Source organism: Anabrus simplex, chromosome 11 (assembly GCF_040414725.1).
Source record: "Anabrus simplex isolate iqAnaSimp1 chromosome 11, ASM4041472v1, whole genome shotgun sequence".
In the NCBI taxonomy this organism is placed as follows: Eukaryota; Metazoa; Arthropoda; class Insecta; order Orthoptera; family Tettigoniidae; genus Anabrus; species Anabrus simplex.
In genome coordinates this window covers 29,211,027-29,229,328 of record NC_090275.1, presented here as the reverse complement: position 1 = coordinate 29,229,328, position 18,302 = coordinate 29,211,027, and the positions used below count along the sequence as shown (strand labels likewise).

The window sequence follows — 18,302 nt, the reverse complement described above, 5'->3', positions numbered from 1 at the left end:
GATCGATAATCTTGTGGAAGTTTCTGAAATTGAAAGTGAAGTTTTTTGTGAAGTTGATGAAGGTTGTTTAGTAAGTGAAGAGTGTTCACGGAGTATACATCATGAGGATGTTTTTGTTGATTTAAGTGTACGTGAGAAGAGTAAAGTTAGGTCCATTATGTGTGAAAATGGTGACTTTGAGATTAATGAAACTTCTGATAAGAGAGTCGAAAGTAGCAGTGTTGTTGGCATGAAACTGGTGCAAGTAGGAGCTGATATGGAAGGTGGTGACGATGGATTAATTGTTGGGTCATTAAGTAGTAATGACAGCAATTTCAAAGTGTATTATGGTAAGAATTTCAGTAATAGAGTGAGCGTGAGTGAGAATGAAGTGAGTATGTTTGACAAGCGAGTGCGTAATGTTTTATTTAAGGCTGAGAATTGTGTGAATGATTTGAATGACGTGCTGTGTGATATCGATGTGGAATGTGTGAAAAAGTATGTGATCTGTTTGCTTGCATTAATTATGAGTTTGTGGAAGAGTAAATATTGTGAGATTCCCGCGCATTTCAGAAAGAGGGATTTTCTTGTCATGAATGTTATGAATGAAAGTTTGTATGATTCTTGTGTGACTGGATGGTACGAATCTTTGTGTGTGAGATAGAGTGTATTCTAGACGTTGTTAGTTTTTATTGCGGTACGCATTCCTCGCTTATCGATGCCAATGTTAAGTTTATGTATAGTTTTTATTCATTTATATCAGGGTCCGTATACTGTGGACAGTAGAATAGGCAAGTGTGCTTATAGGCTCCTAACCACTGACAACAAGGTCTTTGTAGATATAGAGATAGGATCTGCACCTTGGATGTATATATTATCAATTTTGAGTTATGTGTACAGTAGTAAGAAGGGATTGTATTCAATGGTATGTGAAACAATCAGAGTTGTGTGTATATAGCCATATTATTATTATTATTATTGTTTGGACAAATTGTATTTCGTGTGTGCGAATACAATGCAGTAGACGCAATGTATATATCATTATTACAGTAAATTAAGAGTTCAGTTATATAATTTATGAAGTTCTGTTTTATGGTGAATCATAATATATGATATCATCGATTCACCAAGGGGGCGTTATGTGATAGTACATATATCACACCCCCGAATTATATGTAGAAGTTAGAGATATTATTGTCAGTATTCGATTTGTATTATTATTATTATTATTATTATTATTATTATTTCATTTGTATATTTTGCCATTTATATTGGTAAGCTGGAAGATATCCACATATGTAGGTATGAGTAATTTGTTTTGCACCAGTGGGAAAACATTGCTGTAATAACTCTGGTAATTTGAATGAGTCATCTGGCTACCCCAGTGTCTGTTGTGATGTACTTGTGTCAGGAAATTCCATTTACTCATGTATATATCCCAGCCTGATGAGATAAGCTTGTTGTTGTACCAGGGAAAGTTTGGTGATTCATGAAAACTCCCCAGAGTTTGTTATTGTCTTGGGAGGAAGAAGTAGTTCAGGGCTTGGTCTTGATTTGAGGTTCACTCATGATTGGCTGGCAAGCACCAATCCAGACGTATCATCTGACAGGAGGGGGATGTTGATGTCTATAAAGGTTGGTCATACGGCGGCAACCAGATGATTGTATAGGAGATTGTAAGAAACATTGTATGGGAGATGGTATGAGAAACATTGTAAGGGTGATTGTAGAGGTGATTGTAAAGGAACGAGAAGGAAGATAACTACAACTACAACTACAACTGACGCACTGTACGGGAAGGAAGTGGTGCTGAGACACGGTACTGGATTGACATGGCTGCAATGGACTGGACTTCAAACGTTCGTGGAGCGTAGTCGTGTTATGTTTGTGGAAAGTGGTTGATTGTGGAGAGTGCTTGCGCATTAAGTATTGTAGCACTTGTGGCGGCCTAGCATTATATGTTGGTGAAAGCTATCTCAGACTTTCCATAAATTTATATGTTGAGGATCGACAGACGTGTGTATCTATCTTTACAACAAGTGTTAAAATATGTGAACACAGTAGTACAAGGTACAGTATCTGTGTGATGTGATAACTGCTGATTATGAGAATCGGTAAATCGAATTGATATAGAGACAGTGAAGGGTATTTATCGTCATACATGTACAGTGTTCATCGGACTATCTACAAATGGTAGCTTAGTTCTCGCTTTCGTTTTCCCACGATTTTCATTATTATTGTTGTTGTTGTTGTTGTTGTAAATATGGAGTCTTCCAGCAATATTTTATGTGTGTATTATATGTATAATGTTGTATGTTGATGAGGTGCTCATGCACGGAATTTGTTCAGAATATAGTTAGCTAATTTAGAATCAGTGTTATTGATAAACCTAGGTGCAGTTCCTACCTAATTAGTCGTTTTCAGGAGGTTAGGTAAGGCCTGCAGCAGATGTACCAGTACGCAGCATTATGTACACGCCCTGGGATATAAAGTCTATCATGCTCTTATCTAAATTCGAGGGATCCATTCTGGTGAACTCTGGCGCCCATACTACGGACATTTCGATTAATTATGCTTATTAATTTTATTAAGTTTTTGAGTAATTTTATTTATATATTTTTATTCATGATTTCATTATCAGTAGTCATCAACTTATTACAACTTAGGCCTACAACCTAAAATATTTCTGTAATGAATTACAGTATTTTAAGAGGTGCTTTAGAAATATTTCTAATAGAATACGGAGTTCAGTTGGATAAGCTGTAGTTTGCGGTTGTGTAGGTTTAAATTATCTGATAGATTCACCAACAATTCAATCACGCTTACCGCGAATACCATCAGTTACGTCATTTATTTGGAGACATGCTGTATATCTATTTGGTAGATACTTTTACATTGTTGTACTCCAATTCTCGATAGTAAATATCTACGTCCTCACTCGTAATGAAACTCCCTCACCATTTAGAGGCTCTATTATCATCGGACACCTGATAAGTTGTATATTCTATTTTCAGAAATTCAGTGAATAGGGAAAGTTACATAACACTACAACACTGTGCAAAATCAAGCAGTAAACTTGTTGAATTATGTAAATACATAATGTTCCGCTGAATGAATAACAGGAATTTTACATTTTTTAAATGGAATTAGTGTCATTCCCCAGTAATTGTAAATCGTAGCTTGTAAGCTTGAACGCTGTACCTTTGTCAATTGTAACACGAAAAATATAACTTATCAGTCTTCATTGAATGTATAAAATAAATAGAGAGATTTATTAAATAAATACATCGTCCGTCCTGTAATGAGAGTGACCGTTCAGATCCCGAATACATTCACGCTACAATTTCAATGGAGTTATAAAATTTTAAAAAGATGTAATCACGTTCTCAGGTATAGACGAAAATGAGTGATTTGTAGAGTCCCTCAGTATCTGTATTACTATTTTTTTCTATTTCGCAGAATGCAACTTTCAAATTTTGTAGTAAGGTCGATGTCTCAATAGGCAGGCGCCTCCTGCTCCGTATAACACGCCTCTGATAATCCACCGATCGATAGGTGTTTTTGCTGGTAGGTAAGGCAAGCACGAAACATTGCTTTACTGACCTTTCTGATGATGGCTATGATGGCAGCTCTCCGATTAGAGTCATCGGTAGTGATGCAAAGAACCACCTCGTGCAATTTCCATCCACACTGTCTCGTGGATTGAGCGATCGACGTCTTACACGGTGGTGGTGATGGTTGCGTATTAGCTCCAGTGATTATAGCGCCTTTTTGAAAAACATACTATACCCCAAACTACATTTCGCTGAGCTGTGGAGGAAAGCTTCATAGTCACAATCGGACACCACTGCTCCACTCCTTTACAAAGCGTGTTCGCTCTCTCGCTTTACTGTGAGGTATGCTTGCTACGTAAGCTGTCCGCATTTACGTCAGACCAGCCCGGCCGCACTGGGCTAGCCTCAACGGGCGTCCAGCTGAGCACCTCTGTTCTAAAGCAATGTCTAAGCTTACCTGTCATTAAGCAGCCCCACCCAGTCGCCAGGAAGGGGGTCAGCGTTACCCCAGGAAACATGCAGGGACCGTGGAGGATTAGTAGTAACCAGTGGAGACACTGTCAGAGAGACCCAGAGAGCTCCACAGTCATCTGGAATAGAAGAAGAATGTGTTAACACTTCGCATTAAATCTCACTTTATCTCATACAAAAGCTCGCACAGAGAAAATTTACTTTACTGGAAGATACAGTTATGTCAAAAGTCTGTACACAGTTATCCTCCAGTTACACCAGACATTATGAATGAATGAATTTATTTATTTAATGAATGCATGTACGAATGAATAAAAACTCTTCTCTCCCAGTCAAACCCCTTTGGGTGGGGTTGGTAGAGTGACAGCCACGGTATCACCTGATCTCGTAAGAGGCGACTAAAGAGGCCCCAGGAGCTCTTATCTTGGGGATCGTGGGCTGGCCACCACGAGGCCTTTAGCCAAGTCCTGGCATTATATCCACTTACTTGAGCCAGGCTCACTACCTTCATCTATCCTATACGACCTTCCTTGGTCAACACTTGTTTTTTCCGACCCCGACGCCATTAGGTTCCGAGGGCTAGGGAGTCTTTCATTTTGCACGCCCTTCGTGGCCTATGTCTTTCTTTGGCCGATACCTTCATTTTTCGAACTGTTGGATCCCTTCCATTTTTTTCTCTCTGATTGGTCTTATAGTCTTAAAACAGTAATCATCACGACTCTCCGAGACATTGTTTGATGCGCAGTGCTAACATTACTTATTATGTATTTTCTAACATTATCTTGTTTACTTATCGAATTCAATTATAAGATTTTTTAAAATTATATTGTAATTATATGGTTAAGTGTAAGAGAGGGCCACGAGCCCTAACTTAACCATTGCTAAAATAAATAAAATGGGGAGAGAGCATTCGTTATTGAATGAATGAATGAATGAATGTTCTCAGTCTACAGCTACGGGAACTCCAGCAGCTGAGGATGAAACATTCCATCTATTGGAACCTAAAAATTTCACATGGAGTTTAACAATTAATTATATTAAGGAACAATAATAACAACAATAACGATAGTACAACAATAATACTAATAATCAATAGCCTATTCTAATTATCGCTATTAATCAGTTATTTCTTGTAATAACATATTTATGGCTCAAACTTAGCTATCTAGCCGAAGTCCACCCTGCCTGTAATGCGTAATCTTGCAGTTTTCTTGTGTGTATATTTCTTTTTCTTTCTTTTCTTTTTCTTTTTCTCTCTCTTTTTTTTTTCATTCTGCTTTACGTCGCACCGACACAGATAGAGATGGGACAGAAAAGGACTAGGAACGAGGAAGGAGCGGCCGTGGCCTTAATTAAGGTGCAGTCCCAACATTTGCCCGGTGTAAAAATGGGAAACCACGGAAAACCATCTTGAGGGCTGTCAACAGTGGGGTTCGAACCCACTATCTTCCGAATACTGCATACTGGCAGCAATTAAGCGACTGCAGCTTTCGAGCTCGGTAAGTGAAATTCTTCCCTATTTTCACCATAGAGAAGGCATTTTATGACATCCTTTTCCCAATCCATCCGTTATTTTTGTAAATTCCCATCATCCACCAGATACAGGCAGATATAAGCATACACAATACCAGATCAGTGATACACATTACCATTCTACATAGTTGCTATTCCTGTCCAATAATAATAATAATAATAATAATAAAAACAGTCAACCATAACAGACCAGACATCATACTGGTAAACAAGAAAACTGGGACAACTTTCGTTATTGACATCGCTATCCCCAATGACACCAACATTGACAGAAAGTACTATGAAAAAATCTACAAGTACAAAGTACTTGCAGAAGAGATCAAGAGGATCTGGAAGATTAAACTGGTACGGACAGTCCCTGTGATTCTGTCAGTCAACGGCCTCATTCCACACACACTTCACAAGAGTCTGCGAGAACTGGGTCTTCCACCGAACATCTACAAAATTATGCAACATTGTGTCCTGCTGTCAACATGCAACTTTGTGCGATCGTTCCTCTGGCAAGAATGAAGATCCCGTGATCTACAGTTTTGTATATACCTGTATTTGTGTTATAATGTATAAGTACTTTAATTATTGTAAGGAACTTGGTGCATCCCGTCCCCCGTTACTACCCATATTTCCTGTGGCGACGTGTGTATAATAATACACTGGCCGGCAAAAAAAGTGGATCACTTTGGAAATGTTGATTTTCTGTTCGCTAAAACAAATTTTTAAGGACATATTTCATTTTGTGATGTTCCTCTTTATAAATAAATGTTTTCAGCACTCTCTGGTAAGTGTGTGGTGCATATGGTCCGAATTGATCGACTATTAGAGATAATTTTCCATGCCATTACCTTTTATGACGATCCCTTTTAACTTTTATGGTTTTATGACGGTCCCTTTTAACGTGGTTCCTCGCCCCCTAATCAAGCGTTAAAGTTACTGTAAACATTTGCAGTGATAAGATGTTCTTTGTAAAAACTCTGGGGAGTTCCAAATCAGTTTTTGTTCGATCCTTGATGAGTCAAGATGCCTCTAAGTAGAGAAAATGTTGCACGCGTAATCGCCTTGGTTGAAGACGGTCGCAGCCTTCGGTATGCGGCCCATGCTGTAGGAGCATCTTATGGAAGTGTACAACGGGCCGTGCAACGTTATCGTGAACGTGGAACATGCGAAAGGAGACCGGGATCTGGACGTCGACGAATTACGAACGCCAGGGATGAACGATTTCTTGTCCTCCAAGTCTTGAGAGACCGAAGAACAACAGCGGTTCAGGCGAGAAATCGTCTAGAGGCTACAAGAAATGTCCGTGTGAGTGAGACTCCAGGAGGCTAACCTTACTTCAAGAAGGCCCGCTACAGGGCCACTATTAACGGGGCAGCATCGGAGAAGACGACTCGAGTTCGCGATGCAGCATCGAAACTGGATCATTCAGGACTGGAGCATGGTGCTTTTTACAGATGAGAGCCGCTTCTGTCTGAGATCTCCAGATGGATGAGAAAGAGTGTGGAGGAGGCCTGGAAAGCGATTCTCACCCGTAACTCTCTCCCAAAGGACACCATTTGGGGAAGGCTCTCTGATGGTGTGGGGTGGCATAAACTTTGAATCCCGTACCGAGCTTGTGATTCTTGATGGCGGTTCTCTCACTGCTCACCGCTATGTGGAAGAAGTTATGCAGGATCATGTTGTCCAATTTGCACAATTTACGGGCGACAATTTCATTTTAATGCACGACAATGCTCGCCCGCACGTCGCCCGTATCGTCACCCGTTACCTAGAAGAAGTTGGAATTCAAACTCTAGACTGGCCAGCAAGAAGTCCTGACCTAAATCCCATAGAGCACGTATGGGATATGATTGGGAGAAGACTTCGGTCTCAGAATATCGAGACTCTGGCTGAACTGAGGGCACGATTGGTGACAGAATGGAACAGTATTCCTCAGGAAACAATTAGGAATCTAGTGCGCAGTGTACCACAACGCCTCCAGGAGGTCATCACTGCCAGAGGCCGAAACACCAGATTTTAATGTCTCTAGTGGTTTGCTAAAACATTTTCTGACAGTGTAAATCAGTGAAAGTGTTAAAATTGGAGTTAACTTAAATACAGTGAAAGACACGAAAATGAGTAAAAATTACAGGAATTACAGAAACGATAAAATGTCATAATAAAGTGAATGTCAGATAAATTTTGAAAGTGAATTTAGTGTTAAACGTGAAGGTAACATAATGTTTGATTAGTATTATCAGTATTATTATTTATTTAGGACACTGGACTAACATTATATCCATTGAAACATTTTTTTTCAAAGTGATCCATTTTTTGCCGGCCAGTGTAATAATAATAATACTAATAATACTAATAATAATAATAATAATAATAATAATAATAATAATCATAATAATAATAATTTTACATCCGACTTTTTGGAGACGCCCATGTGCCGGAATTATGTCCCGCAGGAGTTCCTTTACTTGCCGGTATATGTACCGACATGACGCTGATGTATTTGAGCTTTTTTTTTTTTTTTTTTTTTTCAATTTGCTTTATAGTATGTCGCACCGACACAGATAGATGGTATGGCGATGATGGGACAGGGAAGGTCTAGGAGTGGGAAGGAAGCGGCCGTGGCCCTAATTAAGGTATAGCCCCAGCATTTTAGTGCCGGGAGTGTCCGAGGACATGTTCGGCTCGCCAGGTGCAGATCTTTCGATTTGGCACCCGCGTCGTGATGAGAATGAAATGATGATGAAGACAACACATACACCCATCCTCTGTGCCGGTGAAATTAACCAATGATGGTTAAAATTCCCGACCTTGCCGGGAATCGAACCCTGAACCCCTGTGGCCGAAGGCCAGCACGCTAACCATTTAGCCATGGAGCCGGACAGGCCCAGCATTTGCCTGGTGTGAAAATGGAAAACAACGGAAAACCATCTTCAGGGCTGCCAACAGTCGGGTTCAAACCCACTATCTCCCGGATGCAAGCTCACAGCTGCGCGCCATAATCGCACGGCCAACTCATCCGGTCCTTTACTTTCTTTTAAATCCCATCATGCACCCGATACAGGCAGATATAAGGATACACAATACTAAATCACTGATACACATTACTATTCAACATAGTCGCGTTTCTTGTCCAATAATAAGAATATTATTGATTTTACATCCGACCAACTACTTTTACAGTTTTCGAGGACGCCGAGGTGCCGGAATTTTGTTCCGCCGAAGTTCTTTTGCGTGCCGGTATTTGAGCACCTTCAACTACCACGTTTATACGTTTATCTAGGCCAACTGATTTCGCTAACACAAAAAATGACCAAGGAAGTGAAGAGAAGAATAACTCAGGCTTGGAAGGCCTTTTGGGGGCTGAAATTCATAAATCATTAAACAGACTAGAGGCACTCAACTCATGCATCATTCCCGTATTGAGTTACGCTTGTCAGACTTAATAACCAAGAAAAAGAGAGCAATAAAATTATGCCAAAGGAGAATAGTGGGCATATTATTCAGACACAGAAATCCAAACAAGAGAATCCAAGAAATTACATCTTCAGAGAACGTCACGCAACTGGCCGCAAGAGCAAAGTGGAAATGGCCAGCGCACATAGCGAGGCTACATCAGGACAGATGAGCACAGAGGACAACACAGGCAAGAGAAGATGGGCAAACAGCCACTAGGACCACACTCGGCCAGAACAGCACGATCCAGAACTGACTGGAAAGGGATGGAAAGACAATGGTTGAAGTAAAATGTGCAAAGCGAAAGGAAAAAATATGAATACTGGTAAAATAAGTGTTATGAAATAGTTTTACACACAGAAAACTTACAAGAGTGTAGTGAATAGTGTTGAAATAAGTACTAAATATAGAACTAGAGACGACTCGGACCGATTGCAGAAACGATGAGTAGTTTTAAGCCTTAGACAACGTCTACCTAAACAACATCGAAGTTACGTACGATGTTCCATTGCATAAACAATGTTCAGTCGGTTTTTAGCTAGACGTCGTTTAAAGTTTCAATACTGGTTCGAAAATGGAAACAGAAGTATGTATCGTCCACGCAACTCTTTGCTTGTGGCAACCAGTGAAGTTCGTCAAACGTTAGTCAGCTGTCGTCTTACTACACATTACTCAAATATGGCTAAGCATGCTAGTTGTTTTACGTTGCACCGACACAGATAGGTCTTACGGCGACGATGGGACAGGAAAGGGCTAGGAGTGGGAAGGAAGCGGCCGTGGCCTTAATTAAGGTACAGCCCCAGCATTTGCCTGGTGTGAAAATAGGAAACCACGGAAAACCATTTTCAGGACTGCCGACAGTGGGGTTCGAACCTACTATTTCCCGAATACGGGATACTGGCAGCACTTAAGCGACTGCAGCTATCGAGCTCAGTGGTTTAAGCATGAGCATGCCTTGTCCACAGATAATAATATCGCTTTCGGTGCAAATGAAAACTTATAATAGGCCTATTATCGACACTAAAGCGACTCGTCACCGTACGAGAAAGTGTAGCTTTGATTATAGTGTCATTACGGTGAGTGTGAGGTAAATAGGGCGAAGGGAAGATGAAATTATACTACAGTGTAACCGAATGAGTTGTACGACCATATAGATGTCTCTCGCATTCTGGAGATCATAAGTTCGAAACACACCATCGGCAGCCCTGAAGATTTGTTCCCGTAGTCTCCCCATTTGTACAGCAGGCAAATACTGGGGCTGTTATTATGGCCACGATTCTTCCTTCCCAGTCCTTGCCTTTTCCTATCTCATAGTTACCGAGAGAAATAAAACACACACGACCTACTTTGTAGTGTCACTCACAGCTGCGCGCTCCTAACCGCACGGCCAACTCGCCCCGTGTGTACTTACTTAGCAGTAAATGTAACTGAATCCCTCCCCGTCGATGCATGTGACAGACCTCTGGCGATCGGGACAAGTTATTCTGATATGGATGTAGTCAAGTGACCTATAATTGCAGATAACTTATCCTAAATATAATAAAACATATTGGTTGACAAGAATTGTAGCCAAACTGATAGTTACCGGACTGTCCCTTGTGTCAAAAACTTCATAGTACATAATCTCTGATTGTGATTCACTCCTAAAATTACTCCTAAAATTTGAGGTTAAACAGTGTTCTCGGCAGTTTAAACATGGCCGGTTGGACATCGGTTTTAGAAAGTGTCTAAGTGAAAAAAATAACATCTTTGCAATGCGGTAGCCATACTTAAACATTGTTTAATCGTCTAAATTCCGTTTCTGCAATCGGTCCGAAAAACCTCACACAAGGGAAGGCGAAATATTAACAGTAGGTATAAGCTAAGCCAGTTGAAACATAGGCCCTACTATCAAAAATGGCATATACAACCATCTCACGTGACTAGCTCACTCATTAGTCGAGCATAGAAGTCTTTTACAGGCGCGATGACCCTCGCCTGGTCAAAGAAGATTTCATGGTCTGTACTGTAGAAGTGTCTGTTATGGCAGACTGGCTTGTACCATTTTCTGTGGAATGCTTGACTTGTGAGGAAAGCCACAGAGATAGAGCTGCGCCCAATTATTATTATTATTATTATTATTATTATTATTATTATTATTATTATTATTATTATTATTATTATTATTATTATTACTATGTGCGTATGGACCCAATGGATCACGCAAAGCTCTAACGATTCTGTTTTCTGAGTTGCCAAACAGCTCTCATCCTTTCTCCGTGGATCCTTTTTCGTTCTTCTGTCCACTTTGCTCCAGTCTTCTTTTTCACTTCGTTCTCTGGTTGCACTTTCCATCCATTAATTTTTTTCCTATAAAGGTTTCTGTCCGCGGTGTCATTTGGGTTTATCTGGGCTTTTTCCAGATCCTTCTTCACTTCCAGTACCCATGGGATATTTTTTAGATGTTCTATGTAGGTGAGAATCTTGTGTGTCAGTCTACTTGCCGGCAATCTGTGGGCGTACCCATAGAATTTCAGACGTCTTTTACGGATGTCTGCTGCAATGTTGGAATGCTCTTCTGTCTCTCTGCGTAACCTCAGTCTATATCCATCTTCTGTCCGAGAATTTCCGAAAATTTCTTCATAGGCTAGGGCTAGCAACCAGCCCGGTGTGCATATACTGCGGTTATATCGAAGACGTATTACATATTTTATTTGTGTGTGTTCATTGGCTGCCACAAAGAAGATGCTTAGAAGTTATGCAGGGAGAATTGACGCCAGGAGGGATCGTGTCAGTAATGCTACGAAGTCAAGAATCTTGGGACCAGCTGGCAGTTTACGTAGAAAATATTCTGCGTCAGAAGAAGAAGGACCTGGACGATTACGACAGACAATAAAGCAGAAGAAGAAAGATGAAGCACAAGATGCATTAAGCACGACATCCGTCCTGAAGTAATGCGAGAGCGGTTTCCGGGGCGGAAATAAACGTCGTGGAAAAAGGGAGTGTGGTTTTTAGTGGGCAAGAATCTCCACACACTTGTTGAGTGCGGACCCTCACAAGCGTCTTATGAAAGATTTTCCACACTCCCTCGCAAAAAATATTATTATTATTATTATTATTATTATTATTATTATTATTATTATTATTATTATTATTATTATTATTATTATTATTATTATTATTATTTAAAGAGCTCTAACAGGTAGGTCATCCTTCCCTAATGGTAAAAGGCGCAAAGAAATGAAACGATAATTAAAACTTCAAAATGTATCCACTGACTAAAATATAAAACGAATGATGATATTAGTCCGCGAAACCGAGTTCACCCTCCCACCCCCGCCCACGGTGGGATACACACGATGGTAGTAACCACAGGCAACGCCCAGATCCGTGGTGTTCCTCACATAAGGGTACTAGTACTAGGTAACGTAGATCCATGCTGTTTCTCACATAAGGCTACTAGCACTAGGTAACGTAGATCCATACTGTTCCTCACATAAGGCTACTAGCACTAGGTAACGTAGATCCATACTGTTCCTCACATAAGGCTACTAGCACTAGGTAACGTAGATCCATGCTGTTCCTCACATAAGGCTACTAGCACTAGGTAACGTAGATCCGTATTGTTTCTCACATAAGGGTACTAGTACTAGGTAACGTAGATCCATGCTGTTCCTCACATAAGGCTACTAGCACTAGGTAACGTAGATCCATGCTGTTCCTCACATAAGGCTACTAGTACTAGGTAACGTAGATCCATGCTGTTCCTCACATAAGGGTACTAGCACTAGGTAACGCAGATCCATGCTGTTCCTCACATAAGGGTACTAGCACCAGGTAACGCAGATCCATGCTGTTCCTCACATAAGGCTACTAGCACTAGGTAACGCAGATCCATGCTGTTCCTCACATAAGGGTACTAGCACTAGGTAACGCAGATCCATGCTGTTCCTCACATAAGGGTACTAGCACTAGGTAACGTAGATCCATGCTGTTCCTCACATAAGGCTACTAGCACTAGGTAACGTAGATCCATGCTGTTCCTCACATAAGGGTACTAGCACTAGGTAACGCAGATCCATGCTGTTCCTCACATAAGGGTACTAGCACTAGGTAACGCAGATCCATGCTGTTCCTCACATAAGGGTACTAGCACTAGGTAACGTAGATCCATGCTGTTCCTCACATAAGGCTACTAGCACTAGGTAACGTAGATCCATGCTGTTCCTCACATAAGGGTACTAGCACTAGGTAACGTAGATCCATACTGTTCCTCACATAAGGGTACTAGCACTAGGTAACGCAGATCCATGCTGTTCCTCACATAAGGGTACTAGCACTAGGTAACGCAGATCCATGCTGTTCCTCACATAAGGCTACTAGCACTAGGTAACGCAGATCCATGCTGTTCCTCACATAAGGCTACTAGCACTAGGTAACGCAGATCCATGCTGTTCCTCACATAAGGGTACTAGCACTAGGTAACGCAGATCCATGCTGTTCCTCACATAAGGGTACTAGTACAAGGTAGCGCAGTTCCGTGCTGTTCCTCACATAAGGGTACTAGTACATAGTACAAGGTAACGCAGACCCGTGCTGTTCCTCACATAAGGGTACTAGTACATAGTACAAGGTAACGCAGACCCGTGCTGTTCCTCACATAAGGGTACTAGCACTAGGTAACGCAGATCCATGCTGTTCCTCACATAAGGGTACTAGTACAAGGTAGCGCAGTTCCGTGCTGTTCCTCACATAAGGGTACTAGCACTAGGTAACGCAGATCCATGCTGTTCCTCACATAAGGGTACTAGCACTAGGTAACGCAGATCCATGCTGTTCCTCACATAAGGCTACTAGCACTAGGTAACGTAGATCCATGCTGTTCCTCACATAAGGCTACTAGCACTAGGTAACGTAGATCCATGCTGTTCCTCACATAAGGCTACTAGCACTAGGTAACGTAGATCCATGCTGTTCCTCACATAAGGGTACTAGCACTAGGTAACGTAGATCCATGCTGTTCCTCACATAAGGCTACTAGCACTAGGTAACGTAGATCCATGCTGTTCCTCACATAAGGGTACTAGCACTAGGTAACGTAGATCCATGCTGTTCCTCACATAAGGGTACTAGTACTAGGTAACGTAGATCCATGCTGTTCCTCACATAAGGGTACTAGTACATAGTACAAGGTAACGCAGACCCGTGCTGTTCCTCACATAAGGGTACTAGCACTAGGTAACGTAGATCCATGCTGTTCCTCACATAAGGGTACTAGTACTAGGTAACGCAGGTCCATGCTGTTCCTCACATAAGGGTACTAGTACTAGGTAACGCAGATCCGTGGTGTTCCTCACGTAATGGTAATAATCACAAGTAGTCTCATGGTTCTAATTTCATCATCTCTTGGTCGCGTCTTTTAGTCGCCTCTTACGACGGGCAGGGGATATCGTGGGTGTATTCTTCGTCTGCGTCCCCCACCCACAGGGGGTAAAATAACTTCAACAGGGAAGACGGCTTCAAGATATCAAATACATGGAGACCTTTACTCCAGAAATACATGAGCAGCAGTGCCATAGCACAGTTAGTAGGGAGCCGAGGATGGTGTAGTCGTAACTTCCACTTTACTTTCACACCTTCATGCGCTTTGCGCTGATGAAGTAAAGGTCCCCATACTACGAAAAACCGAAAATTAAGCAATTTCCTCAATTGTACAGAAATTTGAAGGGCTAAAGGGACGGGAAAGATTTCAAATTGTAAGTGTTGGATAGCTCTATAAAACTAAAAAAAGAAACAAATTTCGATAATCACTTTCGGCCTAAATGCAGTTCCGGAAAAACAGCCTAAAATTGTTTGTTTGTTTACTCGTCTTCTTTTTTATTCAAATCCGAGCCAAATTAACTTATTTACATAATTATTTATATAATATTTTCCTTGGTCAGTACCCTGAGGCTTTTTTGATTTGTTGAAAAATGTCCACGCCGAATGTACTTATAAAGGCTTACGTGAAACTCTGCATTGACTCACATTAGCGCTCGTAGTGATAGAAAAATGCAAACTGCTAATCTGATCGATCGGACAAAGAGAATTAAATAAAGAATTGTAATGTTTAGGAACAAATAAAGAATATATTCTCATATTTTATTCTATGTTATTTACCTAAAATTCGTAGCTCATATCCCGAGGTTGTTTTCAACATTGAGTTCCTTGGCTGAAGGGCTACAACTGTGGATGTTTTATTTTAACGAACGACAATAAGCCACGAAAACCTACGTTCATTAACTTAAGATTTCATTTTAGAGCCTTGTTGACATCAAGGCAGATTATGTTGCGTATAGCGCATTAAGAATTGACGAAGAATGTATTTAGCAATACGACTTAATGTTGGAATGATTGTGTTGAAAAACATCTTTAGCAACCAGCGATCCTCAGTGTTACTTAATACCATGTGTACACAACGCATTCAATATTTGTTTACGAATAGCTTCCGTGGATCAGTGGCAGGGTGACGGCCTCCACGTACTAAGACAGCGAGTTCAAACGTAACGGAGATAGTCGGATATTCGAAGGGCTGAGAAAATCTAACCTGCACTACATGTCAGCATGTAAAAGATGTCCGATAACACATCAACCAACAATTTTAATTAAAAGTTACTTATAAATCTCCCAAAACGATCCGTTTCTCTGTCATCTGGTAAAGCAAAAGGGAACTTCTAAATTGATACGCAAACAACCTACTTGACGCCAAATCAAAATCCAGCACACAGTAGCTAAGACTGTACGATTATTATTATTATTATTATTATTATTATTATTATTATTATTATTATTATTAGTATTATTATTATTATTATTATTATTATTATTATTATTCAAACAACATACCACACTACCAACTACCGCAGAAACACGCAATATTGATTAGGGATCCCTCCATGTATGGTTGACGCCAAGAAGGGCAGGTACAAATCCGCATGTGCGACGCAGTTTGCACCCACGAATCCACAGGTGTGGGGAAAAGCGCTAGGAAAAGATATTATTATTATTATTATTATTATTATTATTATTATTATTATTATTATTATTATTATTATTATTATTATTATTATTATTATTATTGTTCCGGGGTATCTGTGGAACAGCAGAGGTCTCGGGACGTCAACTGAGTAGAGGTGGGTTCGATTCCCACCTCAGCCATCACCGAAGTGGTTTTCCGTGGTTTCCCACTTCTCCCCCAGGCAAATGCCGGAATGGTACCTAATTTAAGGCCACGGCCGCTTCCTTCCCTCTTCCTTGTCTATCCCTTCCAATATTCCCTTTTCCCGCAAGGCCCCTGTTCAGCATAGCAGGTGAGGCCGCCTGGGCGAGGTACTGGTCATCCTCACCAGTTGTATCCCCCGACCCAGAGTCTGAAGCTCCAGGACACTGCCCTTGGAGGTAGAGGTAGGATCCCTCACTGAATCCGAGGGAAAACCGACCTTGGAAGGTAAACCGAAAAGAAGAAGAAGAAAGAGAATTTATATTAACGTAAGTTGGTCGAAGAAGGAAGGTTAAAAAAAAAAAAAAATCTATGATTTGCGAGAACAATTCAAGAAACCGGTTTAGAAAAATCTGCTATAGAAGAAAGAATGCACAAGGTGGAAAGAGCATACGGTAAAACTAGGAATATCTACAACAAAAGGTATTTATCTTGAAACCTCAAAATACAACACTACAACACAGTAGTCAAACCGGATTGCCTATACGTGAGTAAATGTCTAGTACTGAATTACAAGCTGAATAAATTAGAAATAGGCCTACTGGAAAGGAGATATACGGAAACTACTCGCTCCTCTAAGGCTACAGAATTCTTGAAACCTAGAAATATGTATGATCAGTCCGTCAGCACTAACGCTGATGGGATCCTCAACAGCTCTGCCATCAGCTGTCATAGATGGCCTAGGTATCACTGAAGAAGAGTACTAGGGAAATGAGGAGTGAGGTAGTTTCCCGTTGCTTTCCTCACCAAGCCACAGTTGCTATTACATATCAGTCTGCCAAGTCCACTGAAATGCATACACCAACTAACCCTATGAGCAACATTTTCACACCATTCATAGCAGGGACTGGCTGCATTAGGACTGGCATTACTAGCAACGCTCATACCTCAGTCACTTTCATATTGTCAAAGCCAAGGATAAGACTGAGAAAGATCTATGAAAGTAACAAAATTGCTCTAGCCTATAGCAGAAGGCATAGTGCACTGCAAACACTAGGTCCTGCCAGCAAAGGCATAAACCAAGAAGTAATGACAAAATCTGTTGGAACACAGAAAGTATAACAGGAAAAATTTAGCAGAAGCCATTGGTAGCTTTGGAGATTTTTACAGACTGGATTACAACAGATTAAGCAAGTACATCTTCAAATAAATATCTTTGGAACAAGAAGTCAGTAACAACCTGGATCCATGAAGTTAAGGAATATTTGAAAATAAACAATTTAGTAGAATGAAAAGCAAGAGAGAGAGAGAGAGAGAGAGAGAGAGAGACTTAAAAAAACGTTTTAAATGGAAGGATTCTAAGGTTGCGAGTGGAAGAATACCGGCTCAAAATGGTCTGAGGAAAAAGAGACGCAGTGAGAAGATGAAGGGGTATTGGAGGAAGAAGAAAGAACAACATACAATGATTCATTGAAATTGGCACATGGTCCCTAGAAGACCCTAACGGAGGAACAAATAATAATAATAATAATAATAATAATAATAATAATAATAATAATAATAATAATAATAATAATAATAATAATAATAATAATAATAATACAAAGCAATTCAGTATTGATAACTTTACTATAAAACGTTTATAACAGAGTTCAAGGTATTTCGTTATCACTTGTAACAAACGTTCGTTATATAACTTACAACAACGTAAGAAGTGTATGAACGGTGGGACGTTATGTTTAACTATTATTTATAATCGTTATTTTTTGTAACTGAGACACAAGTAACGGTTTCATGAAAATATCAGTCAAATATTCCAATCCCTGACTCCCCATCCTACAAATGAATATTTGCCCCTATTTGTCCTCTTGAATTACATTATCTTCATATTGTGATCTTTCCTACTTTTAAAGACGCCACTCAAACTTATTCGTCTACTAATGTCATTCCACGCCATCTCCCCACTGACAGCTCGGAACATACCACTTAGTCGAGCAGCTCGTCTCCTTTCTCCCAAGTCTTCCCAGCCCAAACTTTGCAACATATTTGTAACGCTACTCTTTTGTCGGAAATCACCCAGAACAAATCGAGCTGCTTTTCTTTGGATTTTTTTTTTTTTTTTTTTTTTTTCCAGTTCTTGAATC

The 18,302-nt window shown here is 40.4% G+C and overlaps 1 protein-coding gene across 1 annotated transcript in view; it reads right to left on the bottom strand.

The window, feature by feature from the left end:
* LOC136883050 (PI-PLC X domain-containing protein 1) overlaps positions 1 to 18,302 on the bottom strand; it is a 62,729-nt gene that overhangs the window by 43,889 nt on the left and 538 nt on the right. Inside the window, exon 2 of the mRNA XM_067155191.2 lies at positions 3,991 to 4,123. Coding sequence (XP_067011292.2) covers positions 3,991 to 4,123 — 133 coding nt within the window. The remainder of the gene's footprint in view (positions 1 to 3,990; positions 4,124 to 18,302) is intronic.